Source organism: Puma concolor, chromosome D4 (assembly GCF_028749965.1).
Source record: "Puma concolor isolate L17-30 chromosome D4, mPumCon1.1.hap2, whole genome shotgun sequence".
NCBI classification, from domain to species: Eukaryota; Metazoa; Chordata; class Mammalia; order Carnivora; family Felidae; genus Puma; species Puma concolor.
This window is the reverse complement of record NC_141679.1, coordinates 57,757,365-57,785,049: the sequence shown is the minus strand read 5'-3', so window position 1 is coordinate 57,785,049 and position 27,685 is coordinate 57,757,365. Positions and strand designations below refer to the sequence as shown.

General features: G+C 40.2%; 1 protein-coding gene across 14 annotated transcripts in view; it reads right to left on the bottom strand.

The window, feature by feature from the left end:
• Positions 1–27,685, bottom strand: part of UNC13B (unc-13 homolog B) — a 258,065-nt gene that overhangs the window by 58,209 nt on the left and 172,171 nt on the right. For all 14 annotated transcript variants that reach the window (XR_015242813.1, XM_086683436.1, XM_086683438.1 and 11 more), the window contains one exon: positions 26,266–26,356. Coding sequence is in view for 13 of the 14 variants with exons in the window: in XM_086683436.1 (XP_086539562.1) it covers positions 26,266–26,356 (91 nt within the window). In the remaining variant the exon portion in view is untranslated. The remainder of the gene's footprint in view (positions 1–26,265; positions 26,357–27,685) is intronic.

Below are 27,685 nucleotides of genomic sequence, written 5' to 3'. Positions count from 1 at the left end.
GCTATCTTTCTAAGGAATGACTAAACCTAGGAAAAATAAGGAAATCCTTTCAAGGGATATCTCCGTTTGAAAAGGGAGCACATCAAAATAAAATAAATAAATTAAAAGTAGTAAGCTTCAACAATAGAGAGCTGAAAACTATGGCAAGGAATAAACCCTTAAGTCACATCAGCACCAACGTACCAAAAAAAGTCAAGAAGAAAAAAAAAACAACTCAGTTTTCTGAAATGGCTGATTCTTTTGTCTCTTTCTCTGCCTTACCAAATAAATGTGATTAGGAATGCGAGTATTCCTTGTAAAATTGCTTCTGACTCAAATCTTGGCTGGGAGGAAACAGCTGGGGACCTCTGGGAACAGGCCAGAACTCTGTATATGTATCAAGCAGCCTCTCACTTTGTGTGAAACAAGCCCAGAAGGCAGAGAGCTAAGAACTCTGACAGCACCTCCCACCTCCCTTCTATAGAGGTCAGATCAGTTCCTGGGCCATTTACCAATTATGTTGCATGGCTAATATGGTGGCAGGAATGGATTTCTAGGGCTACAACAGGTTTGGGTACTTTTAAGATGTTAATCTTTGGGAAAGCATCAATGCTTACAAAGATTCCTGTCAGAGAAAGTGATCAGGGTCACGTAGTATGAAAAGTGAGATTAGCCAAAGGGAATAAAAAATGCCCTAGATTAAATGCATCACAAGGTCCTAGGTACTATAGTTCCTAGGACAGGCCATCCTTCCTCATCAGCATTAGGAGGAACTCCATTTATAGGCCAGAAGCTGGACACGGTAAAAGAAAGAAAACCTCAAACATTGTATACAAGAGAGGAGACAGAACCTCTGGTAACATACAGTACCATAAGGGAGGATGCAGCCTTCAAAGGGTTGTAATATCAAGACCTCAAAATGAAGAATGAATGCCAGTCAGGAGAGCTGGGTATTCTTGCCCTGCCCAGCGCTCCCTTTCAGCAGTACCAAGGTTTACTATACCAAGGAATATAACCAACCATAAAGCAAATACATATGCACCCAGAATCAGATACTCATGACAAAGACTCTCTCCTTTGACCAAACCTGAGTCAGGTTGCTCTGAGTCCTCTTTCTGACAAGGTCCCTGACCTTCAGCTCTGTTTGTTCAGTCCACTTTTAGCAAGAATCCTGCTGGGTCAGTTTAGTGAAAATTCTTCACCTTTGATATCTGACCTTGGTGTGCCTCCAGCAAAACTCCTGTTAAGTCAGTTTAGCCAGACTTCCCCTTATCCTTGATGTTTCCTCTTAGTAATTTTCCATTCACTGACCCTCACCCTGTTCCTTAGCTATAAATTCTCAGTCTTCCTTGTATTCAGAGTTGGGTTCAATCTCTCTCCCTTACTGCAATACCCCAATGTAGTCTGCCTTACAGCCTTTAAAAAACGTCACAACGTTTTTTTCTTAAGCATCATCATACTTTTTTCCATACTACTTCAAGGTTCTCATGAATAGACTGAAGAAGGCATGTGAGCAGGCATGTCTAGCCTCTAAAAACTACCCCTCCCCACAAAAAAACCCACATTCTCTATCTCCTTACTCTGCTGTAGCTTCTTCAGAGAACTTATTACTACCTACCCGATACATCATATGTTTGTTTGCTTGTTTATTATGTGTCTCTTTCCCCTACCTCTTTATTCTGGAATGTGAGTAGAGACTGTTCGGCTCACTGCTATAGAACTGTTTTGCTCACAGCACCTAGAACAGTGCCTGGCACATAGGGTGCTCAAAACAAATTAAATCTTGCCATTGAATAAAAGGAATCAGAACACCAAATCAGAGAAGTTTAGATTTGAAAGAAACTCTTACACAGTACTAGGCCTGGAATCTCATACTACATTGTGATCTAGCCTATGGAGTAGTTTTGTTTAGCTATCACAGTGTTTTCCTAAATTTTAAATGTGAAAGTCTTTTAGGCAGGACAGCTATTCTAGGTTCTTAAAAGTTCTATTACCCAAGTTTAAACCCTTCACCCAAAATGATACCCTTGCTTTTGTTCATCTGTTTTACTTTGGCAGCCCCCTGAATGGGAGGTTCTTGCTTGAGGACTCACAGTGGATGTGAATTCCATTACAATGGAAGCTGTGCTTTGTTTTTGATCTCCCAATGCCTGGCACAGGGCACTACTATCCCAAGCATATGACCTGACACAGTGGGAAGTCAGTGCCACGGAAAGGCTAAACGAGTGATGGCAGAGCTGCATTAGAATACAAGTCTCCTAATTTCTAGTCCACTTTTGTTTCCCTCACAATATGCTGCCTTCCAGTTCTAGGTTTATTTTTAGACTGATGGCTTATCACCCCTTTTTATTGTAAAAACTAAGTTGGAAACTTCTCCCTAAATATACTTAAATTTTTCTGGAGTCTCATTCAAATAAAGAGGGTAGTGGCAGCCCCAGCCTCTGCTAGAGGCTGGTAATTAGTCTGTATCTCTCTAGGATATGAGACTAGTAGGAAGAGGCTGTGCCATGGTTCCTTGTCATTCCCATAGTTGCTATCATGAGGCTTCCATTTGTTCTTCCAGCTGGAAGAGGTGCCCTGATCCTTGTGCTAATGATAGGTCTAGAGCAGCAGTGTCCAATAGAAATATAATGTGAGCCACATATGTAATTTAAAAATTTCTAGTAGCCACATTAAAGTAAAATAAAAAAAGTAAAATTTACTTTAATATATTTTATATAATTCATTATCCTATCATTTCAACATGCATTCAATACAAAAAATATTCATCATATATTTGCATTCTTTCTTTCATGCTGAATCCTCATATTGTTACATATCTTACATTTACAGCACATCTCAATTGAGAGTAGCCTGTCTGCCAAGACAAGTACTCAACTACCACATATAGCCAGTGGCTACCATATGGGACACACAGGTCTAGAAGGCTGGGATGGGGGACACTATGGAGAGCCTTCAAAACCTGGCAGCAGATGTTCATTACAGGCTGCCATCCCAGGGGCAGCAGAATGCTCTGTTCTTTCATTCATTTTTTCACCTGCTCAGTTTGATCCTAGCTGGAGGTAGCATATTTCCATTTTATGACACGTTCAATCCTCAAGGCTACAAAGAACAAAGTATTAAGGCCCTAAACTGCAGAGGATGAGACCTTTTCTCTCTTTCAATCTGACCCTTTCTAGATCCCTTGTAGCAATATGTAGCTTCTTTCCAATACTTTGGGCAAAACTACAGGTGAAACCTAATTACTTCAATAGAAGCTACCCTTTACAGGGAAGACTTAGAGACTTCTCACAGACAAAAGCATAATCTCAATGCTGCTGAGTCAAAGATAAACTATCCTATACAACTCACACTAGAGGGAAATGTAACAATAGTAAAATTATATTTGTTTAGAATCTTATAGTTTACATGATTCCTATTTTATCATGACATATTTTATCATCAGAACCCTATGAGGCAGGAAGGAAGATCATTCTGATTTCATAAATGAGAAAAATGAAGCTCAGAGACGCTAAATAACTTGACCAAGGTCACTGAGGAGACCTAAGATTTAAAAAGGGGTCTACATTCTATAGTTAGTGCTATTTTTACCATACATGCATGATGAAAATGGACAGATTATTATGCATGTGTATACACACTCAAGATTGAGGAAACTCAGGATGACTTTTCTGTCTATATGGCAATATGCACATGAGAGGGAAGAATTAATACATCAGACAGAAGAACAGTATAAACACACTCACACAATGGAAAAATAGAAGGGTTTCTTAATATACACAGGCATATACCAGAAGAGGAAAGTTACCTGAGTAAACACACACACACACACACACACACACACACACACACACACACACACGAAATAAAAGAGGAGATTATATATCTATCTATATATAGATACAGATATAGGCACATGGAGGAAGATATGGCTTGTGTATAAGCATTTAAAAGGAATGAATGAGTTTCTATTATGTACACACAGGAAGGAATGATCAGGTTATTTATAAACATGGACATATCAAGAGGTGGAAACAGATTATTTGTATACAAATATGCACACATTCAGAGGGCTGGCTAAGTTATTTACATACATACAGGAGTGTAAGAGTACCAAGGAAAAACAGATAGTCAGATTATCAGCATATAAACACATGCACGTGAAGATTCTACCCTCAGGGCTGAGTATGCCATTTTTCACTCATTCTAATGACCCCCACCAGCAAGTTGGCTCCAGCAGTTATGTAATTAATGTAGCTCCTCTGTATTCCACCCACAAATGCTTTGCTTTTGTCCCTGCTTGTCATTCAGTCAGTCATATACTCGATACCACTTACCTTGCTGCTGCAACCAAAGTAAGAGTTAAAGAAATGAAAAGGAAAAAAAAAACCATTAAAACCACAAATTCTCAAGTTTTAGAATACAAGTGCCGTCTTTAAGAGGAAATCCATTCAGGAGCACTCCCTGGTTTGACAGAGAAGCCACAGGATGAACTTTCTAAGCCACAGCATGGCTGCTTGCCCAACAGACAAACAGAGCCAGGGAGCTATTATTCTCAGTTGCACCAGCTGGCTGGCTCCATGGTGCAAAGTTGATGATAGGAACAATGCCCAGCAGAGAAATCCCCTCAGTGAAAGGCTGGGCAGGAGTCTCGCTGGCTACAAATCTAGAAATCCAATCTGGTCCACACCTCTGCTGAGGGGGACTCTGATGACCAGCCTGCTGAAGGCAATAGCAGCCAAACTTCAACTGGATGTGGAATTCTAACCCAATCGATTCCGGGCTTTGAGACTGAGACGGAAAGCAGGGCAGCTACTGCTCCTGCTGCTGCTCCTCCTCCTCTCCAGCTGCTTCCTGCCTGCAACCTCCCATAGGGCACCAGCTCTCCTCACACGTTCCTGGCGCACACACCCCCTTTCCCAGAACACTCACGCACACACAAACCTCGCCAGCAAGCTCACTCACACACCCTTGGTGAGTGTCTCTCCCTCTTGCTAAATATAGATCTTACTCTCTCCCCTCCCCCATTTCTTCCTCTTGTTCTTCTCCCCCCTCCCTTCTTCTCCCCTGCCTATCCACCTCTCTCAAGTCTGGGCTATAGGATATAAAGAGACTTAAGACCAGCAATCTATACTTTGAAGAGCTCCCAGTCTCAGAAGACAGAACACAGCAAGAAATTACCAGAGCACAATACAAAGGCAATCATGCCTTCTACTGAAACAAACGCTAGGTTTTTTTTTTTTTAGTTGATTGTTTCATTTTTGTTTTTGTATCTATATTATCTGCTATCTGCATTTGGTGAAGCTGGAAAACAGGTGAAGTGCCCACGTGCAGTTAGCATCAAATAGCACTATGTTCTCAGAGTAGATACCTAGTCCAGTTCTTCCTGAACAGCCACAGCAAAAGAACCAACTGGAAAACAAGAAGTCCCTTAGGCTGTGCCAAGGCAATGATTAGAGAGATGTAAGGGAACCTGGGTGGGCTAACATAAACCCTCTATTGCAGAAGTCTGGACCACAGATTGTTTGGGGATCCTGAATTAGGATAGCCTCAAGTGTAATCACATTAACCAAAAGCTGTTTATGATTCAAGGCTCCGGTTTCATGATCCCAAATCTCCCAGCCCCTCTTTGCCAATGGCAGCCCCATCTCCATGGAGACTTGCTAGTCAGGTGGCTCTCACATGGCCCTAATTCCTAATAACTCAACAATTCTACTTAGGACTCATCAGGAAATTGAATGCCCTTATCTTCAAAGAGCACTCAAGTTGTTCATTGCAACATAATGCCAAACATAAGCCAGGGACCCCTGAAGCCCTGGAGCTTAAAATGCCAAATACATCAAATATATAATACCCCTTTCCACTCTGTACCCACAGGACAGCAAAAACACTGTTTGAGTCCAAAGAATCTCAGAATTCTTCTCAATACAGAGCTCCAATTACCAGTAACAATCCAGTGAAGCCATTCCTATTCTACCTCCTCTGAGCCTGATCTAATGAGAGAAAGCCCTTCTCTTCCTTAGGCCAGCAGAAGGTGGACAAGTTTGATTCAGTCAGCATGTCCAAACCAAGCTCTCATATCTTGCTACTTCTGCTGCCCTGCAACATTCTTCATGACAATCTACAGTAAAACATGGCCCTGATAGCCAAGAATTAGGCAGTCAGGCTATGGGGGCCACCCTAAAAACTGTCACTGTGGAACAGGCAGCCCTATATGGTAGATAACATAAGCTTTTAAAGGAGGAATGATTTCCTTGGCTTATCCAAGATCCTGAGGAGAAAGTGTTGATTCCAGAGCCAACATTTGCCTCCCTACTGCCTTCTTCCAATAACATTGCTTCCCCCTCAACCCAGGAAGAAAATTTAGATTCCAAAAGATGCTAAACAACCCATTTCTTAACCATCCACCTCATTATGCAGCCAACACTAACAGCAGAACAAATACCTCCTAACCCAGTCGGGAGCTGGCTGGGTGACAGAAAAGATAAGGACTGACAGTGCAACTATAACCACATCTAAATACAGAAAAAAATCATTTGAAAAGTGTCAAATTTCAGTGGAAGTCACAGCCAATTTAGAGGAGCTTCCCATATTTCAGCCAGAAGAGGTAAAGGGTTTAAAACAAGAAATATAGGGAAGACTGATTAAATCAGAATTCCCTCCCACTCAAAGAGCCCGGAGAAGTGGCTGTCATTATCAGGTTTGGGGCTGGAATTCCTATTCTAAGAAACTCAAACTCTCAAGACTAGAAATGATCTTCAGAGCTAGTACACTGCCTAATGAACCTACTTCTTCCTGACTCATCCACCAGTGGCTCCAAGACCTGGCTGAGGTTTCTAGATGTTATACCTGAGGCTAATGCGACCCTCTCTTGTCCATCTGCCTAGTCAAACACATTCAGCCCATATTCTAAGCAGCTTGAGTTTTCCAGAAAAATAAAGGCTCAAACAGGAGAAGATGTGTTTATGACATGAGGCACAACAAATTTGCAATCTCTAGTTCATGGTCTTCAAACTTCACAAGACAGCTTATGTGGCTTTGACCATAAATTACTTTTGTATCTTTCCAACTTCCCATGTTTCACCAAAAACACAGAGAGTAAGTGGTAAATAGCTGTCCGTGCACATTCTGGGTAAAAAAGCAGGCTCCCTCTTCTACTATTCAACAGGGCCCACAGAGGGCCCACAGACTGCCAGACATCATATGACCAAAGGAGAGATCTCCTCTGTGGTCTAGCCTTTTAGGATAGACACACAATTTCTGTTTCCTGAGCCGTGTAAGCAACGATGCAGTCCTTTGTTACAGTGGATCTGGCTCTTGGGAGTCCTAGGCAGGCTAAAAGGATGGAGGTGCTTTTCAGAGGTAAGAAATAGCACAAGCACCCACCTCAGTTGGGAAGCTTCCTCAAAGCAGGGCTTTTCAAGACCTAGCTGGGCAGAATTGGAGAAACAGATTGGGTTAAGAAGGAAAAGGCATTTATCCAGAAGCTGTGAAATGCTCTGAACAGACATTCTCAAGGTCTGGTTCCCAATTTAAATCTTTGCAGGGATCTTCGCCTAGAGATAGATGAGTCAAGATGGAAATTCAACATGAGACACTGACACTCACGCAGAGTTGTGGGAAGGTTCAGAGCTGCAGGAGCTCTAAAGGGGAACCAAATGGGTGGGTTAGTCAGAAGACCACCTGGCACACAAAATTCATCCTCGGTTAAAGCATCTGAGTGGAGTCACAGGGACACTGGAGGAGGGGCTCACCAACCACAATTCTCCACTCTCGTACAAACCAGTCTAAGTCTCCCTCAGGCCGATACAACTGGTCCAAAAGCAAAGAATGTGCCTGCTCCAAACCTGGCCTGCCCTTTCAGGTGTCATTGCCAGAGAATGGCTGGGTCAGACCAGCAGGTACCTACCTTGTCTCTCAATGCTGACAATCACATATGAGGATACAAAGGATAGGTGGAGCCAAAATCTAACTTACATCAGAGTAAGTCTGTGATTCCTTTCCTTCTCTACCACCAAGTAAAGCCAGAAGCAACATGAGAGGCTGACATGGGTCACACAAGTAGGATACGTTTCATGAGGAAAATGGTTTGTTCTGGTGGCTGAGAAAAGTCTTTTTTTTAACCCCTGTACAATTATGCCCTCCATAAACTACTGAGTGATTGCATGAAGCAGAGAATTATGGGCAATGGGAGGTGAATCTCCTCCTTCCCTCAGGAATATGCCACCCAAGGGGAGTTATGAGCCTGGCAGATATGTGCTGACTTTACTGATGTGCTAAGACATAGCTGCTACACAGACTAAATGAGACCTGACAAGCTGCAAGGCAGGCCTAAGGAGTCACAAATTGCTGACAAATTTCAGTCCTACAATCAGGTCAAGCACCATCCTGATTAGCAAAACCTTAAACATGAACAGGGATAAACTCAGTACTGCTAGGCTAAACAGGTTTTTAGCCTTTACCTACAAAGGCTGTGGCCCCATTTCCATTCAAGGACTAATGATTAAAGACTCATAATCAGGGGCACCTGGGTGGCTCAGTCGGTCAAGCTTCCAACTCTTGATTTCAGCTCAGGTCATCATCTCATGGTTCCTGGGATCAAGCCCCACTTCAGGCTCTGCACTGACAACACGGAGCCTGCTTAAGATTCTCTCTCCACCCTTCCCCTGCTTGCTTTCTCTCTCTCTCTCTCTCTCTCTCTCTCTCTCTCTCTCTCTCTCTCAATCAATCAATAAGTAAATACTCATAATCAAAGTAGTCTATGTAGTAGACTACTATGTAGTAGTCTACAGCCCTCTCACATAAACCTGTTCAAAAGTCATAGCTCCCAGATTTAGAACTAAGGCTACTCCGGAACTAGTATCTGCTTATATATGTCCCAGTCCAATCCACAAAGTACAATGGCCCTGCCTCAATTTCTTTACCCCAAGGAAGCCAAGGGGCCACATGTGGAGGATTCTCTAATGGGAATCCAAAATTTGAAATTTCATGGGGAAATGAACCCTTTGAGGGCACCTGGGTGGTTCAATTGGTTAAGTGTCCAACTCTTGATTTCTGCTGAGGTCATGATCTCATAGTTTGTGGGATTAAGTCGTGTGTCAGGCTCTGCACTGACAGCATGGAGCCTGTTTGGGATTCTCTCTCTCCCTCTGCCCCTCCCCCCACTTGTGTGCACTCCCTCTCTCTCTCTGTCTCTAATAAGCAAACATGAAAGAAAGAGAAAGAAAGAAAGAAAGAAAGAAAGAAAGAAAGAAAGAAAGAAAGAAAGAAAGAAAGAAAGAAAGAAAGAAAGAAAGAAAGAAAGAAAGAAAGAAAGAAAGAAAGAAAGAAAGAAAGAAAGAAAGAAAGAAAGAAAGAAAGAAAGAAAGAAACCCTTTGTACTATAAGGAGACTATATTCTAACTGGCTTAATATTTATCAAATATCTCCTTCAGTTCTTTGTGTTTTGTTCTGAAATATACCTAGAGTAAACCCAAATCTGGAGAATTCTCTTGGTGTAAGACCCTGTTTCCAGAAGCTTTTCAAAATATGTTCCTGGTTAGCATATGAATCTCAAGTGTCTTGAGAATCAATGAAGAGACCTAAAAGAGGAGGGTTTTTCCTATAGGGTTCTCCGTATATTCAAAAATATCTGGTATGAAGCACTGAGTTATAGGAAGATAGCTAACGTTCAAAGGGGAAGAGAAGACTTAAGAGAGACAAATCTCTTAAGGATCTCTGACAATGGAAGCATGGTGGGGAGAAAAGAAAGTATTCAACTGGATGAGGCAAGAGAGAGAATGAGACTTAACCAAGAAAGCAAGGAATGCAGAGGGAAACCCTGTTGGTGGTGCTGGTATTGGAGCCCTATACTGTAGCTCATCCATACCAACCAACCACACATGGAGATGACTTCCCTGCTCACACACAAGACCTTAAAACCTCTCTATTCTAACTTTCCATCCAGTAACAGAATCCCCTGCAAAACCCTTTGCTCCCCTCACATGTCACTAAGTCTAATCTATTTTACCTTCCTATCTATAAAATCTGTCCCCTTCTCTACAACCTTTAGTTTGGGCTTCACCACTTCTCATTTGAGTTATTGCAAAATATTCATCCTCCCTAGTCTACCTTCCTTTAGAACCACCCCCCCTACTCCCAATCAATTTTTGACAATTTTTTAGAGGAATACCTTTTATAGCCCTTAGAAGGAATTAACCCTGCTGACACCTTGATCTTGGACTTCTAGCATCTAGAGCTATACAACAATATATTTCTGTTGTTTTTTTTTTTAATTTTTTTTTCAACGTTTATTTATTTTTGGGACAGGGAGAGACAGAGCATGAATGGGGGAGGGGCAGAGAGAGAGGGAGACAGAGAATCGGAAATAGGCTCCAGGCTCTGAGCCATCAGCCCAGAGCCTGACGCGGGGCTCGAACTCACGGACCGCAAGATCATGACCTGACTGAAGTCGGACGCTTAACTGACTGCGCCACCCAGGGGCCCCTATATTTCTGTTGTTTAAGCCACCCAGTCTGTGGTACTTTGTTATGGCAGCCCTAGCAAACAAATACAGTACCTTTAAGAATTACTAATACAATGCTACCAAAAAAATTTTTAAATAATAAATGCCTATTAAGTACCTAGGTGTTGTACCAGGCATGATGAAAAGATACAATCTTTGCTCTTAGGGAGTTCATAACCTAATAGAGGAAATGTTATAGCATGAGCATTGTTATATCCATATTACATATTCTAAGGAAGAAGAGTATTAGATTTTGTGCTTGGTTGACTGGTAGTGCCATTTACTGAAAGGATATACAGGAGATGAGGTGGAGAAGAAAGAAAAGACAATCAGTACAGTTTGAACATACTGTATGTGGTGTCTGGAAAATTCTGCCATAATAAGATCCATAGGCAGCTGGATATGTGAGTATGGAACTCATGAAAGAAGACTGAGGTAGAGATAGCAATTTGGGATCCATCAGTTTACAGGTTAAGAAATGAGTGAGATTATCTAGGATAGAGAATGAGGTGGAAAACAGAGCCCTAGGAATCACCAAGTTTTAAGGGGCAAGCAGATGAGCAGAAATGCTATAAAGGAAACAAAGATGAAGCTGTCAGATAGAAGAAAAAGACTTGGAGAGAAAGATATCACAAAAGCAAACAGGAAAGAGTGTTTTAGGGAGAAACCAGTCAACAGTTTTTATCTCACCTGTCACAAGAAATGCTCCAGGATGCTCCAAGAGCATCTAGAATGCCCTTCCTAACTTGTCATCTTTGTCTATTTATGTCCAAATGTTCTCAGGTACGGACCAAATAAACACATTTCCCTAGCATGCTTAAAGATGACAACCAGCAAAGAGAAGTACAAGCCCAAGGAATTAGGGAAAATTATTTACTATAATTTACCTCTACTCTTTGGCTTCAGGAAGTCTTATTTTATATACTATGACAGTACTTCAGAATGTGTCTGTTTTGGAATGGTGGTAAATCTCACTGCATTGTTTACAGAAAGAATGCCACTTACAAGGAGCCATGATTTCTTTAATGGCATGTTCATAAACAGAAAGCAAGTTATCCCTTGATTTCCATCTTTCTAAGCTTCTATTATTTTATTTCTTGGACATTTCCTGATACTTAACAACATATTCCTGACTCGGTACCCTCTGGGAATTCATCTGACTTCTCTGAGCACCCTAACTCAAAGGGTTTGCTCCCTCCATTTTTTGTTGTCCCTCATTTCTTTTGCAACCAATTACTTATATTGTCTGGTAATATCGCTTCATACTTTTAAGCAACAGTTCCACAAAACTTTTCTGAGTGTCTATTAAGTATCAGAAACTACGCTAGGAATTGTATTCAGTTCCTGACCTCATGTGCAATCTAACAAAGGAGTTAAAGCATATATATGGATATTGAAAATACAAGTAGAAAGCAGAAGTAACAAGAAAATAAGTGGCCAGGAACAGGATCTCTAAATCTTTGAACTGTTTTCTACCTACATGTAGTAGGCCCCCAAGACATATTAGGCAGAGAAGATACTCCAGTTGAATATCTATTCTTTTTTTTTTTTTTTAATATCTATTCTTAATTCCTAAGACTTCAGACTCAAACTCCTATATGGCCTCCTCCCTTGATAAGCCAGGCTGGGCTATAAAGACATCTTTAACTGAAGACCAATTCAAAATACAGGTCAAGCAGTTTGCAACTTGACCCCTTGCTCCGGTCACATCCTTGACTAGACATATGAATTTCTAGTGCAAGAGGAGAATATATGTAATATCAAAGGTCCAAAGCAGTTTTCTCAACCTGCCTTTTCATAACCCCAGTTTATTTCAATTGGCAGAGCTTCTGCCTCCAGCATTATAGTCCAATTAAAGTGCCTATTCTTTGGGCCTGGAGAGGGCAGCCTTCAGCAACTCTTTAAAGGTTAGAGTGAGTGACTAATATTTATCATAAAAGACACATATAAATTGTAGGAGAATTTTAGAGAGGAAAATATTACCAGCTTTCAAGGTGCTGATTTGGATAGGAATTAGGAAAGGCTCCGTGAAAGAGGTGATATCTGAGCTTGATCCTAAAGGATGAATAATATTTGGATATGTGGAAATTGAACAGAAGAAAAGGCATTAGGGCAGAGATACAAGATGAGCAAAGATATGAAAAGGAGAAAAAGGAAGATACGTTGTTGGAAAGTAAAGGAAATAACATTTAGTGAATACTAAAAACATGCCAGGCCCTGCTTTATATGCATTATCTTATTTAATCCATATCCATCTGCTGAGGAAATGATATCCAATTCAGAAATGAGGAAACTAAGTTTGTAAGAGGCTAGGTGACTTGTCTAAGCCTCAAGTTACATAGGTAGTAAGTAGTAGAGCCCTATTTCAAACTCTGGCTCTGGCTGATTCCAAGGCCCAGTATCTTCCAACTGTACAATATGGCCTCTGGGTTAAAAAAAAAAAGTTAGAAAAATCGGTTGAAGTAAGTCATGAGTTGTTACAGATGTCAGGCTAAGAAGCTGAGACTATAACTTAACTACAAGTGAGAGAAAAAATTAATCTTCCTTCCTTCTTCCCTCCCTCTTTCTTTTCTTCTTCCCTCCCTCCCCCTTTCTTTTCTTTCTTTCTTTGAGAAACCTTCATTCATTCACTCATTCATTCTCAGATATATGTTAAGAGCTTGCTGGGTGCCAGGCATTAGAGAAATAAAGTTAAATAGTCCCTATTCTGGTAGTGCCTGGCTGGCTCAGTCAGTGGAGCATGTGACTCTTGACCTTGGAGTTGTGAGTTTGAGCCCCATGTTGGATGAGGAGATTACTTAAAAATAAAATCTTAAAATAAATAAATGGTCCCTAATCTGTATTTCCATTATATATTTTTTAAATATTTATTTATTTTTGAGAGAGAGAGAGAGAGAGAGAGAGAGAGAGAGAGAGAGAGAGGGGGAGGGGCAGAGAGAGAGGGAGAGAGAGAGAATCCTAAGTAGGCTCCGCACTGTTAGTGCAGAGCCCTACACAGGGCTTAAATGCACGAACCATGAGGTCACGACCTGAGCTGAAATCAAGAGTTGGTTGCTTAACTGACTGGGCCACCCAAGCTTCCCCAGGCTATTTTTATCTAGCTTTTATTTAAACTTCTTATTGAATATAACATACAGTGCACAAATCAAAAGTATGTCAATGTAAACAGAATCCCAATCAAGAACAGAACATCAATGGAATTCCAGAAGTTCCCTTGTGCCTATGTCTAGTCACTACCAACACCCTCCCCACCTAGGTAATCACTATCCTACAGTCTGACACTATAGATGACTTTGATCTGTTTCTGAACTTAATATATAAAGAAGCATATAGTATATACTCTTTTCAGAAATACATAATCTTGGGGTCAAATGCTCACACATTTCCAGGATAATATGATAACCACCAAAATTGACTGTATATGAAATGTTATAGAAAAATGAGTACCTAACTACCTGGGGACTTTGAGGAAGGCTTCAAAGGATGTGACATGTAAGTTGAGCCCTGAGTATAAGTGGAGCCATGAGTAGTGCTCTGTTTCAGGAAGACAATGCTGGCAGTGGTATACACAATGTATCCTAAGACAAATAAAAGAACGAAACCTTCAGAAAACTAATACTGTACACTAAGCAATAAAGAAGATCTGAACACAAAAGGGAACAGAGAAGAGACTTGTAAAAGGAATCACAGAGAGAAAAAAGAGCAAGGTCTGGCAAATGATCCAATGTGGGAGGCAAGAGAGAAGGAAGAATGACACCGTGATTTTGAGTGGGTGACTAGCAAAATGATGGTGATTTTAATACAGAGAACAAAGAACAGGAACGGGTCCAGGAGGGAAGTTTCGAACATTAGGAAGTTATGGTGAAAATAACTATTAGATAACTAGACATGAAGGATAGAACCTAAAGAAAAAAGGAGGGTTAGAAATACAGATTTGGGAATTATTTGCTTAGAAAGGCTAGCTGGAAGTCAACTGGCTGCCTAGCACAAAAGCCGGGATCAAGCACAGAATTGGCCATATAGTAGTTGCTCAGTTAAGGATTCTGGATTAGAGGTTGAGCAGAGGCAGATTTGAGATGAGGGAAAAAAGCCTGAGGGGAAAACTGTAGAAAGAGACAGGTAGGAAAGGAGATAGGCAAGCTAAGAAAGAAAGGAAGAGAATGGGAGAATCCAGGATAACAGAAGCCAGGGAAAGAGGAAGTTACAAATAGGTTGTTTCAAAACACACATTGGAATGCTGCAGAGAAAAATGACATTAAAGACCAAGGAAAGTATCTGGGGGAAAATGTAAATATTTAATGTAATTATTTCTATCTCCCTTCCGGCCTATAAGCTCCTAAATGATAAAAAAGTGGTACCACTTATCAGTTGGCTTGATTTAAAATGGGATGATTTGGGTGCACCCGGGTGGCTCAGTTGGTTAAGAATCCGACTTTGGCTCTGGTCATGATCTCGCAGTCTGTGAGTTCGAGCTCCACTGACAGCTCAGAGCCTGGAGCTTGCTTTGGATTCTGTGTCTCCCTCTCACTCTGCCTCTCCCTCACTCATGCTCTCTGTCTCTCCCTCTCAAAAATAAACATTAAAAAAAAAAAATTAAAATGGCATCATTTTATCAGTTGCTTCCTTTTGGAGAACTTTGGCAACAGGATTTTCTCTCACAGAGGAAGAATTCATTCCTAGCCAGTATCAAATGTTCCATTGGCTGGATGAGTAAACAAGCAGGAAGAGTCAGCAAAAGTAATAGAAAGCAAGAAGATAAGCTTTGTTTATTTGAAAACAAGTAATTTCTAATTTTATACAGAGGTATCATAAGAGTTTATTAAGTACAGTACCTCTCTTTACTGACAGTATGCCCAGAAAATACTGCCAGGTGGAGCTAAGCCTGCTACCGGTGTCTGATACTCTCCTCTGACTCTAGGCAAGTCAATGGTATCATGGCATTCCTCAGAGATGTTTTGATATGTACCTCAGAAACCAAATTCCATCCCTTCAAACAAGCTGCCCCAAAGCCCAGGCACAGATGTGACATCTTATAATTCACAAGGTTCAGACACCGCCTAGAACCAAATCTAAGATTTACAGAAGACCGACCACTGATAAACATCCAGATCCAGGCCATAAACATGTCCAGAACATTTCACAGGAAACAGGAGGGGGGAATGGGGGGAGGGGGGAGACCTGAGAAACATTAAGTGTGTCTCCTGACAAGCACACAAAAGCAGCTCTCAGGAAAATGTTCCCACCAGTGCCCATGACAGCCTTTGTACTCCTCCCCTAGACTCCTAGGGTAAGGCATTCAACTAACTTCTTCCTCTGGGGCTCCAAAGAAGCACCAGTGCACTAGGTAAATAGCTTCCTCTGAGTGATCCATATAGTTATCCCAGGAACCCCGTGCCACCAAGGAGTCTAGATCCCTATAAAAACCTGAAATCCTGTGGCAATGGCACCTTGCTGCTTTAGCCACAGACACAGTTTCACTTGTGTTCCCACTCAGTAGCAAAGGCTCCAGCTATGGGCAGCAACACCTCTGGCAGGTCACTCAGGCCTAGGCTAGGAAGGTCAGGAGAGAGCCCTGAAAACCAAAAGTTCTGGTAAGAGGAGGCCTCCTGGTGACTCTCAAGCAATTGTTTCTAGAGCTTTACACTCAAAAACACATTTTTCTCTGACCTCACCAAAACTCTGTAAGAGAGGACAGTCATCCTTAATTTTACAGCTCAGGAGACTGAGAAATAGAAAACAGAAAAGTGATTTACTCAGGTTCTCTCAGATTTTAAGATTGAGCTACTTCAAGGATCTAGTTCTTTCTATTTCCAGTTTAGCCCTACATTTTATCAGTAAGAGGGATAACATTAAACAGATACAAAAGACACTGGATATCACAAACAGGATCTCCATATACCAGCCTGGCGAATACATTTCCCACCAACTAGACCTCAGGAAACACAGAATTGTCACTTACATGTGACAAACACAGAACCTTCTGTGTCACCTTCTTTCCCCTTCTACCTTGAAGGAGTATTAGTTTGCTAGGGCTGCCGTAACATAATACCATAGACTGGGTGGTTTAAGAAATAGAAATTTATTTTCTTACAATACTGGAGACTACAAGTCAAAGATCAAGGTGTCAGTGAGGTTGGTTTCTTCTAAGGCCTTTCTCCTTGGCCTCAGATGGCCATCTTTGTCTACACAGGCTCTTCCATCTGAGTCCTAATCTCTTTTTATAAGAATATCAGTCAGACTGGATATGGCTCCATCCATATGACTTCAATTTACCATAATTACCTCTTTAAAGGTTCTATGTCCAAATACAATCACATTCTGAGATACTGGGTGTTAAGATTTCAACATATGTGGGGCACCTGGGTGGCTCAGTTTGTTAAGCGTCCGATTTCGGCTCAGGTCATGATCTCGTGGTTCATGGGTTCAAGCCCTGCATAGGGTTCTGTGCTGATAGAGCAGAGCCTGGAGCCCACTTCAAGTTTTTGTGTCTCCCTCTCCCTTTGCCCTTACCCCGCTCACGCTCTCCCTCTCCCTCTCCCTCTCTCTCTCACACACACACAAAAAAAAACAAATAAACATTAAAAAAAAAAAAAAAGATTCCAACCTGAGGAAGCGGGGCACAATTCAGCTCATAACAGGAAGAAAAGGTGAAATCAGGCTTTTGGTGGTATTAGGGATTTAAAAGGCAGAGGAAGAAAGGAGACGATCCAGAATCAGAAGCCAGGTACCCTGGTGTTTTCCTTCATAGGGAGCCTTTGGAATGAAATATAAGAAACATACCAGCTGGTAGCTTTAGAGAAACAGAACTAGGCCAGTCTCAGCTTCCCTCTCTGCTCTGGCCTGCTTCCTAACAGACATGGAGAACATGGGCAGGAGAACCATGTGTATCCTTTCTAGGTATTCCTGCTCTGTTCAGTGCAAATGGGGTGGGAAAGGTAGAGGGCCTGTGTTCAATGTGTAAAAGAATATTTAAATTTTAATTTCTTATGGATGCCCCTATTATCACCCACTCAGCTTCATCTTTGGGATTTCTTTCTACCTAAGATTTTACTTTTTACCAAAGCAGTTGAATCTCAAGGACTGAGCGAGATTGTGTATGTATTAGAGGAACAGAAAAGAGGGACTGAGACAGGCTGTAGGAAAAAACAGCAGCTCAAGAACATGCTTTTGCTACTGACCAACTGGGCATGCTACTTCTACACCCTGTAAAAATAACAGTTTCTTATTGTTTCAGAGGCTCAGGTGATGTTGCCAATTTCTCCATACATGTGCAAAACAAAGAGGGGAAAGAAAGGTTGCAGGTTAGGGAACAATTAAGGCAGAAAGTGGCAAATTCATGAGAAGTCCAAAGAAATTTAAAAGGAACAGGGCTGGGAGAAAATATTTGCAAATCATCTAGTTGATACAGGACTTTAACCCAGAATATATTAAGAACTCTTACAACTCAACAACAAAAGACAACCCAATGTAAAAACGCAGAGGATTTGAATAGACATTTCTTCAAAGAAGATGTACAAATGGCCAATAAGCATGAGAGAAGATGCTTAACATCCTTAGTCACTAAGGAAATGGGAATCAAAATCACAATGAGATACCACTTCACATCCACTAGGATGGCTATAACAAAAAGACAGATTAACAAGCATTGACAAGGATGTGAAGAAATTGGTACCCTCATACATTGTTTATGGGAATGTAATATGGTGCAACTTGTTTGGAAAACAGTTTGACAATTTCTCAAAAGGTTAAACATAAAGTTGCCATATGATCCAGCAATTCCCTTTGTATGTATATACCCAAGAGAACTGAAAATATATGTCCACACAAAAAATTATACATGAATGTTCACAGTGGCATTATTTATATCAGCCAAAAGGTGAAAGCAATCCAAACATCCAACAACAGATGAGTGAATAAACAAAATGTGATATATCCACAGAATGGATTATTATTCAGCCATATAAAGGAACAAAGTAATGGCAGATGCTGCAACACAGATGAACCTTAAAAACATTATGTTAAGTGAAAGAAGCCAGATACAAGAGGCCACATATTATATGATTTCATTTATACGAAATGTCCAGAACACACAAATCCATAGAGACAGAAAGTATATTAGTGGTTGCCAGAGGCTAGAGCAAAGCAGGGAATGAGGAGTGACTTATTAATGGGGATGGCATTTCCTTTGCAGTGATAGAAATGTTCTCAAATTAGATGGTGGTGATAGCTGTACAACCTAGTAAATATACTAAAAACACTGAATTATACACTTTAAAATGGTAAGTTATAATGTTAAATGAATTATATCTCAATAAAAAGATATTTGTTACTTAAAAAAAAATAGAAACAGGATTCCTTTTCCTTTTTCAGTCCACTAAGGGAAAACTGTGTAGAAGTAGGGCTGGATGAAAAGGCTGGAAGAACACACAAAGCATAGTCTATTTGTCTCTATTTCACCTTAGAGCAGTGAGGGGAGACAAAAGCAAGTTTTGTGTGAGGAGAGGAAGGAGCCATAGTCACAGAAAGATGGCTAGAAAGATGAAATTTGGGAATTAGCCTTCTCATTCCTCTCCACAAAACAAGTACCCAGAATGAAAAAAAAACTAGCTTTCCTACCTACATCCTTTGCATTCATCCTGTCAACAGATATTTATGGAGTATCTACTATGTGCACAAGACAGCTATCTTATCCTTCCCTCCCTCCCTTTACTTATTTAGGTTTCTTTATTTTGAGAAAGAGAGAGAGAGAGCGTGTGAGCAGGGAGAAGGGCAGAGAAAAGGGGAGAGAGAGAATCAAAAGCAAACTCCATGCTATCAGCACAGAGCCCGATGCAGGGCTCAAATTCACGACCTGAGCCAAAATCCAAGAGTCAGATGCTTAACCAATTGAGCCACCCAGGAGCTCCTCCTTCCCTCCCTTTAAAGGTAAGTGAAACTCCTGCTCCTAATTCTTCTACATTATCGAAGAGATGGCTTAGCTTTCCCTTACTTTTCAAGAGCCCAATCACATTTAGTGGGTTCAAGGTTGGTTTGGGGAACATGGGAACAAAATACAGGACACAAAGTTTTGAGAGATGATGTCTTTTGGCTAAATATGTTGAATTTTAGATGCTGATGGGACAACTGAGTATATAAGTAGTTAGAAATATGGATCTAGAGTTCAGGGAAGAGATCTGGGCTAGACAGACAGGAGAACAATCCACATATAAGTAGTAACTGACATAATAAGATTTCATATAAAGAACGTAAGGGAGTTATATGAAAAGAGGATTGAGGAAAGAACCCCAGGAAGACCAACATTTAAGAATGAGCAAAGAGATGGGGCGCCTGGGTGGCGCAGTCGGTTAAGCGTCCGACTTCACCCAGGTCACGATCTCACGGTCTGTGAGTTTGAGCCCCGCGTCGGGCTCTGGGCTGATGGCTCAGAGCCTGGAGCCTGTTTCCGATTCTGTGTCTCCCTCTCTCTCTGCCCCTCCCCCATTCATGCTCTGTCTCTCTCTGTCCCAAAAATAAACAAACATTGAAAAAAAAAAAATTAAAAAAAAAAAAAAAGAATGAGCAAAGAGAGAAATCAGAAAAGGGAAACTTAAGAGAGATCAGAGAAGAATGGCATTGGGGATGGTTTCTTAAATGTCAAAACACAAAGGAGTGTTCAGTGTATCAAATACTGCAGAGAGGTCCATTAAGGTTTGAAAGCAATCACTAAATCAGGTAGCTATGAGCTCACTGATGACCCTCACAAATGCAGTTTTAATGAAATGATAATGAAATCAAATGAAGCAGAGTTTCTCCAAATGTATTCCTTGGAAAATGAGTCCTGCAGGATGCCTCTCCAGAACAGAGTTTCATGGTCAAAAAAGCTTGCAGTGACGTTGTGCATATTATATTCTCCTCTTTAAGAGGAGCTATCTGTTGGTGTTACACTCTACTGGAACCAAATTTATTTCCCAAATTTCTTTGACCATGGAATTCTATCACATAATAGAGAACCTATTAACAGTTCCAGAAACTGGAGTCCTGTGGAAGAGAGTTTTCCATGCTCTGGAAAACAGAGTTCTAAGATTATGGTGGTAATATGGTGGAAAAAGTGTTAAAAAAGCTAGGCTCTAGAGTTAACTAGATCTAGATTTGAATGCAGTCCTCTTATCAGCTAAGTGACCCTGAACAAGTTTCTATCTTTCTAAAACCTCAGTTTATTAATCTATAAAATGGGCCAAATAACATAAGACTGGTTTGTAAAAGTATTGTAAGGGATTCATTTGGATGATGCATGTAAAATACTTATAGTAATAGTAGCATCCAGTAAGTGTGGCAGTGGTGATGATGATGATGGCAGTAGTTGAGATCAAAAGGAGAACTATAAAGTAGGTAATAAAGTTTTCACTGAATGAGGAATTAGTGAACAGTTGGGACCTAATTACAACAAGGAAGGTGACTGTGAGAATAGGTTATGTGAAGATCTGGTAATGGCCTGGAAGTGGCAACGAGAGCCAGAGAAAACTAAGCCTCACTCCTGACCCAGTAATGGGGCATGAAAAGGGCAGAACCTCCTTCATAAAGGCTTTAGTGGGATGCCTGGCAGGCTCAGTCGGTAGGGCATGAGACTCTTGATCTCGGGATCACAAGTTCATGTCCCACGTTGGGGAGAGAGTGCTTTAGAAGCACCTGGGTTGGTTAAGCGTTGGACTCTTGATTTCGGCTCAAGTCATGATCTCACGGTTCATGTGATCAATCCGAGTCAGGGTCTGCGCTGTTAGCTCTCTCTTCTCTGTGCTTCCCCCACTTGTGCTCTCTCCCTCTCTCAAATAATAAACTTAAAAAAATAATAAAAATAAAAAGGTAAAGTATGATGTAATATACACAATGCATGTGTACACACACATGCTTGTAAATGCACAGATTATCTGTGGACTGATTCACAAGACACAGGTAACAAAAAAATGGAGAAGATGGGGACTTGAGGCCTGGAAGTTTGAAGTAGGAGGGAAATTTCACATGACACATGTATAATTTTATGTTTTTGTATAATTGCATATTTTTATACTTATCAATTATTCCAAACATTCTTTCATTTAATTGTTAGAGTAGTAATGGTTAGGGAGACGGGTGTAACTGGTAGTCTTCACGAGGGTAAAGAATTGAAGTAGTAAAAGTTTAACATAGGCAGCCGTGATCAGAACAAAATCCTACAGGTTCAAATTACAGAAAGAATGCTTTCCTGATGCAACTAAGTCTAAGAGATGGGGCCCTCAAGGGTGCTCCCCTTGAGCATGATTTTTCCCCAGAGGAATACCTTTTTCAGGCCTTCAACAATTGCCTGAGAAGGAAGTCTCTGCTAGGGAGAGAGTCACAAGAACAGAACAGAACTTTGTGGGAGACAGTGAATTCATTCTGTCTTAAAGCTCTTCCCTGAGAAAATGCTGATCCACCTCTCAGGTTGACCAGCTACAATCTTGAATCTCCTGGGATCGCTCCATTTAAACACAGGCCTTCTATTCTATTTGTTCAGTTCCATCTCTGCTTACTAAATAAGTCTCTCCTTCTCCAGCTTTCTTTAGCAACCTAAGAGCTTCTGTCAAGGCTTCCTCACGGCCTACCTCTATGTCTTCTCCTTCACTGTCCCTTCCACCTGGAACACCCACCCACCTGCTGCCACCACAGTCTCGGTTTCTAGAGCTAAAAGTCTCACCTCCTCCCCCAGATTTTTCTGCAGCTAAGCCAAATAAGGTACAAAATCATATCCATTCCACCCACACTACTAACATTACTGCAATGTCATCAAACACTTATTAAGTACATATGGCCAGGCACTCAGCCACCCCAGATACAGAGATGACCTACAGAATACCTTCCCTGAATCTGCTTATAGGAATGGCATAAGGATAACTAGGTTATGGTAGTTCCTCAAAGTCTATTGAATGCGGTTATTGGCTGAAGAAGAATGAATGTCCTATAAACTTATGGGAAATATTCAAATCACTATCAAAGAAATGTAAATTAAAACAAGGGGATACCATTCTTCTGCTGAATTGGCAAACATTTTCAAAAATGATAATAGTGTTGGTGGGGCACCTTCAAATACTGAAAATACAAATTGGAAAAAGTTTTCTGAAAACACACATAGAAGTTAATCAGAAGCCTTTACAAAGTATATATACTCTTTAACTCAGTAATTTATTTGAATCTACTTTGAGAAAGCTAAGTTAAAGAAAAAAAATCAAAAACCGATTCACACAAAATGATGCTCATCATAGCATTATTTATAATTATAAAGACACACAAGTTGTTATGGAACATCAACCTAATGGAATATTAATCTAAACCTTAAATCATGTTTTCAAAACATATTTAATGCTCACAAAAACAATCTAAGTGAGAAAATTTTTAAATGCACACATACTATGGTCCAAATTCAGTATTTTTAATTTTATGTATATACTATACAAATTATATAAGAAAACATAGCTAATGCTAATAGCTAATATTTTATAGTTGCTAAGTTACTAGGCCTTGGAAAAAATTAAAAATAAAATTAAGAGAGATAAAGAGGCACATAGAGACTTCTGTGAAAATGCTGATGGGCTTTTCTGGCTAGGTAAACATCTATAAAAAGTTGGCTAAACACTCTGCCAGGTTCTATAACTGGGCTCTAGAACACTAGCAGTAAAAAACAGCTCCAGAAATCAAAGAACTTACAAGTACACAGAAAAGTTAGATCAAACGGTAAATAAATAACTCAATTACATCATGGTAAATGCCAATCTAGAAAAAGTATGCAATGGTATGTACAACAGAGTCTGGAAGCTTAACCCTCAAAAGTGACACCTGACTGAATTTTATTTTTTTGTAAATTTACATCCGAAGTAGTTAGCAGATAGTGACACAATGATTTCAGGAGTAGATTCCTTAATGCCCCTTACCCATTTAGCCCATCCCCCCTCCCACAACCCCTCCCGTAACCCTCTGTTTCTTTTCCATATGTATGAGTCTCTTCTGTTTTGTCCCCTCCCTGTTTTTATATTATTTTTGTTTCCCTTCCCTTATGTTCATCTGTTTTGTCTCTTAAGGTCCTCATATGAGTGAACTCATATGATTTTTGTCTTTCTCTAATTTCACTTAGCATAATACCTCCAGTTCCATCCACGTAGTTGCCAATGGCAAGATGTCATTCTTTTTGATTGCCGAGTAATTCTCCACTGTATATGTGTGAATGTGTGTGTGTGTATACCACTTCTTCTTTATCCATTCATCCATTGATGGACATTTGGGCTCTTTCCATACTTTGGCTATTGTTGATAGTGCTGCTATAAACATGGGGTGCATGTGTCCCTTCGAATCAAATCAGCACACCTGTATCCCATGGATAAATGCCTAGTAGTGCAATTGCTGGGTCGTAGGGTAGTTCTATTTTTAATTTTTTGAGGAACCTCCATACTGTTTTCCAGAGTGGCTGCACCAGCTTGCAATCTTAAAAACTGTTCACTTTAAATGTTTACCTTATGTCAGTCTAGATCAATAAGACTCCAAGTGTTTATGATTAGGCAACCTTATCCACAGAAATCATTTTTAGCATCTCTCTCAATATATATATTACTTATTGATTTAAAACTTATAAACATATATTAATACAATCATTACATTATAAAAATATAAAAAGCATAAAAGAAATAGACATTTAGGATTAATGATAAAAATATTTCTTGCTGTAACTAAAAATACTAGCAATAGTAATATTTTTAGTGAAAGCAATGTGATACAATCTGTCTCATTATTTTTTAAATCTTGGTTTAACATTTTGTTATAGAATTATTCGTAAGTCTGGTTCCACATTCAATTATTTCAGTATTTGGTTTTCAAAGTTGTCAAAAAGATACAGATAATACAGTCAAATGGAAGATGTGCAATTGGTACCTATGTAGCAATTAGTCAAAGATTTTGTTGGAATTTGGCTAATCAAGTTCTTATGTCTTATCAAATAGAAATATTTTTAACAAGTAAGTTCAAACCTCACTGAAGTGTTTAATTAGAAAGATTTTTAAATATGTTAATAGTTTCTTTCCAAGATTTTAGAACATGCAGTTACAGGTTTTTATGGGTAACACTCATTGTTTCTGCTGCTGCTGCTGAAGATGAAGAAGAAGCAAGTAAGCAAGCAAGAAAGAAAAAAAGAAAAAAAGAAATGGAAGAACGTACACACAAAAGAAAGCATTTTCATACATCTGTATCAAAATGCTTTTTTCCAAAGCAGCTACCTTTTCAGTCATTATTAAAACATTATCTTCTCCCTGAAGGGTCAAATTAGCAGTGCTAGAACAATTTGAGCAACAAAATAAATGACAGTAATGGATTATAACTCATGTAATAAATCGGGAATCCATGAGTCTATATTGATATAAATAAATTGACGGGAGAAAAAGAAATCTCCTCCTTATAGAATGCCAGCTAACGAACATAGAAAGTATAATGGAAATAGAAAGCTAACCATTTGGCAGCCACCATTAGTGGTGGTAGATTCAGATAGGTATTACCAACAGATGCTTAGCTCAGAGGTAGAGATGTGATGAAGAATAATATATGGGTCTCAGAGTACATAAAACACTTATCAATAACAAAACTGACCTGATGACTTGACAGGTTAGAAACCTGGCCAATAAAAAATTTCTAGTTGATTGAGGTTAATACTACAAGGACATGACAGGGTGACACATGTACTTCTTGATACAACTCATTAAATAGAGCCTAGCATCATTTTTGTGTAATTCCTGCCAAGAAAGCATGGCCTGAGTCTGAACATGAGGAAACACTGGATGGACCCCAAATGAAGAACACACTACAAAATAAAATGCCTGAACCGTCTGTTGAAGATAAAACTGAGGAACCAGTCCTGATTAAAGGAGCCTAAAGAGATATGACTACTAACATGTCAGCCTGGATTATATCCTAGACCAGGAAAGAAAAGAGACATTGTTGGGACAGATGGCAAAATTTGCATGGGGTTTTGATGATAGTGTTGCATTGTTGATTTCCTGATGTGGATGGTTACATTATGGTTATATAGGAGAGTAGTCTTGTTTTTTGGGAAATGCAAAAAGGACTATTTAGGAGTAACAATCATCTCTCCATTTTCTCAAATGGTTCAGAAAAAGATTAATCATAATGGATGGAGGGTGATAAAGCAATTGCGATAAAATGTCAACAACTGGGGATTCTTGGTAAGAAAGATGAGTTTTTTATACTGCTATTTTGGCAACTTTTCCCTAAGTTAGAAAATATTTCAAAATAAATTATTTTTTAAGTGTGTTTACATATATGAGCATGCTTGCATTTTAAATATCTGCCAGGTATTATACTACTGACAGCCACCTGTCATCATTTAAAAACATCCTTTCTGTATACATTAAAAAGGCCCTCTATAATAGGTCACCCAGTGACCTTGAACTGGATGGCCAAGGGAGACAACAACTGACCCTAAGAGGCCTTATAATGGTTCCAAGTCCTAAACTCAAAATAAAATGGCCTTAGAATGACAATGGTACTGAAAATAGCATTTAACTTAGCCTTCAGGCTCTCAACCCACTAAGTCTATTTGATTTCCATTAATCAGCATAGAAGGGAGCCAACAGCCACCTCCCATCTCTTAAGGCTCGAGGTTACTTGTCATGCATTCCCAAAAGCACACTATAAAAAGATGACTAATCACTGACTGCTTCTTCAGCACCATATGTCTCCCAATTTCAAAGAAAAAACTGTCCCAACTAGTAGTAGAAAAACAGATTTCCTACCTCCTGCAACTGGAGTCGAACCTTGGTAACTGCTCGGATCCAGTGCGCTCTGGCTTGGGTAAACGGTGAAGAAGCCTTCTCCTCAGGAAAGCTTGTAACAAAGAAAAGAATGTTCCTTAAAAATAGCCCAGGCCACAGGGTGACAGTGCTCAAGGGAAAACTGCCAAATATCTGAAGTAAAATGTTTTGTATTCATGTGTATACTTGTTAGTGATTTGGGCCACTAAACAGCATAGTCCTAAATAGCCAATGTGAAAAAAAAATCCTCTCTAAAATGACAACTTTTAGCTTTTTTTAAAAACCAAGTTTTATTTATTTTGAGAGAGAGAGCATGTGCACTCATATGCACATGCGGGAGCAGGGCGTGGGGGCCAGAGAGAGAGGGAGGGAGGGAGAGAGAATCCCACGCAGGCTCATGCTGTTAGCGCAGAGCCTGATGTGTGGGGCTCGATCCCACAAACTGTCAGATCATGACCTGAACCAAAATCAAGAGTTAAATGCTTAACCAACTGAGCCATCCAGGTGGCCCTCAGCTTTTTATCCATTCCCTCTCTTCTTTCCCCTGTTTTCACTCACCCAATGAGCCAGCTCATTGGGACAGTCAGGTTTCAGGATTCTAGTAAAAGCAATGACAAGGGCCCTGCAACTATGCAGAGACATGGGGACTAATCCTCGTGTCTTACCTCTCAAGACCACTAGTCTCCCTTGGGGGTTCTACATAGCATCCATCTTTAGGGCAGAATTTTGTTCCTGTGAACCCTTCCTGCTCCACTAAGAATTTTGAAAGGTTGGGCACTTCTGCTGCTCTGACGAGACCTCTACCCAGACAATGGTATCTGACAAACCTAAGGTTTACAAAGAGCAATCTTTCAGTGAGTTGTGAACCAAACCTCCTGGATGTCTTGTTTATTGGACAAGCCATGAGAGAGGACTAAAAATCAAGAAAAAGTAAGAAGAGAAAGTAAGTTTGTATCTTCAGGGGTAGAATACACACATCAACCATTCTTCAAACTTCTACCACATAAACGGCACTCACTGCTCTGAACTTCTGGTGAGACGCTTTATTTTTAAGACCTGAAATTTGAGAATCTAAGTCACACCTAGCTGTTATCACTCTACTCCAGTGCTTTTCAACCGGGACAGGTCTGTACCCAACAGGAAATCTGACATCTGAAGACATTTTTGGTTGTCACAACTGAAGTTTACTGCTGGTATGCAGTGTGCGGATGCCACTATATATTCTAAAGTGCCTATGATAGCTTCCCATAAAGTTATCTGGGCCCAAATGTCAACAGTGCCAAGACTGAAAAACCATGCTCTGCCCCAATCTATCAGCAACTCTACTGATTTAATTCAATAACAGTAACATTCAAACACTGTACTAAACTTTATTACAAGACTGTTAAAGGGGCACCTGGGT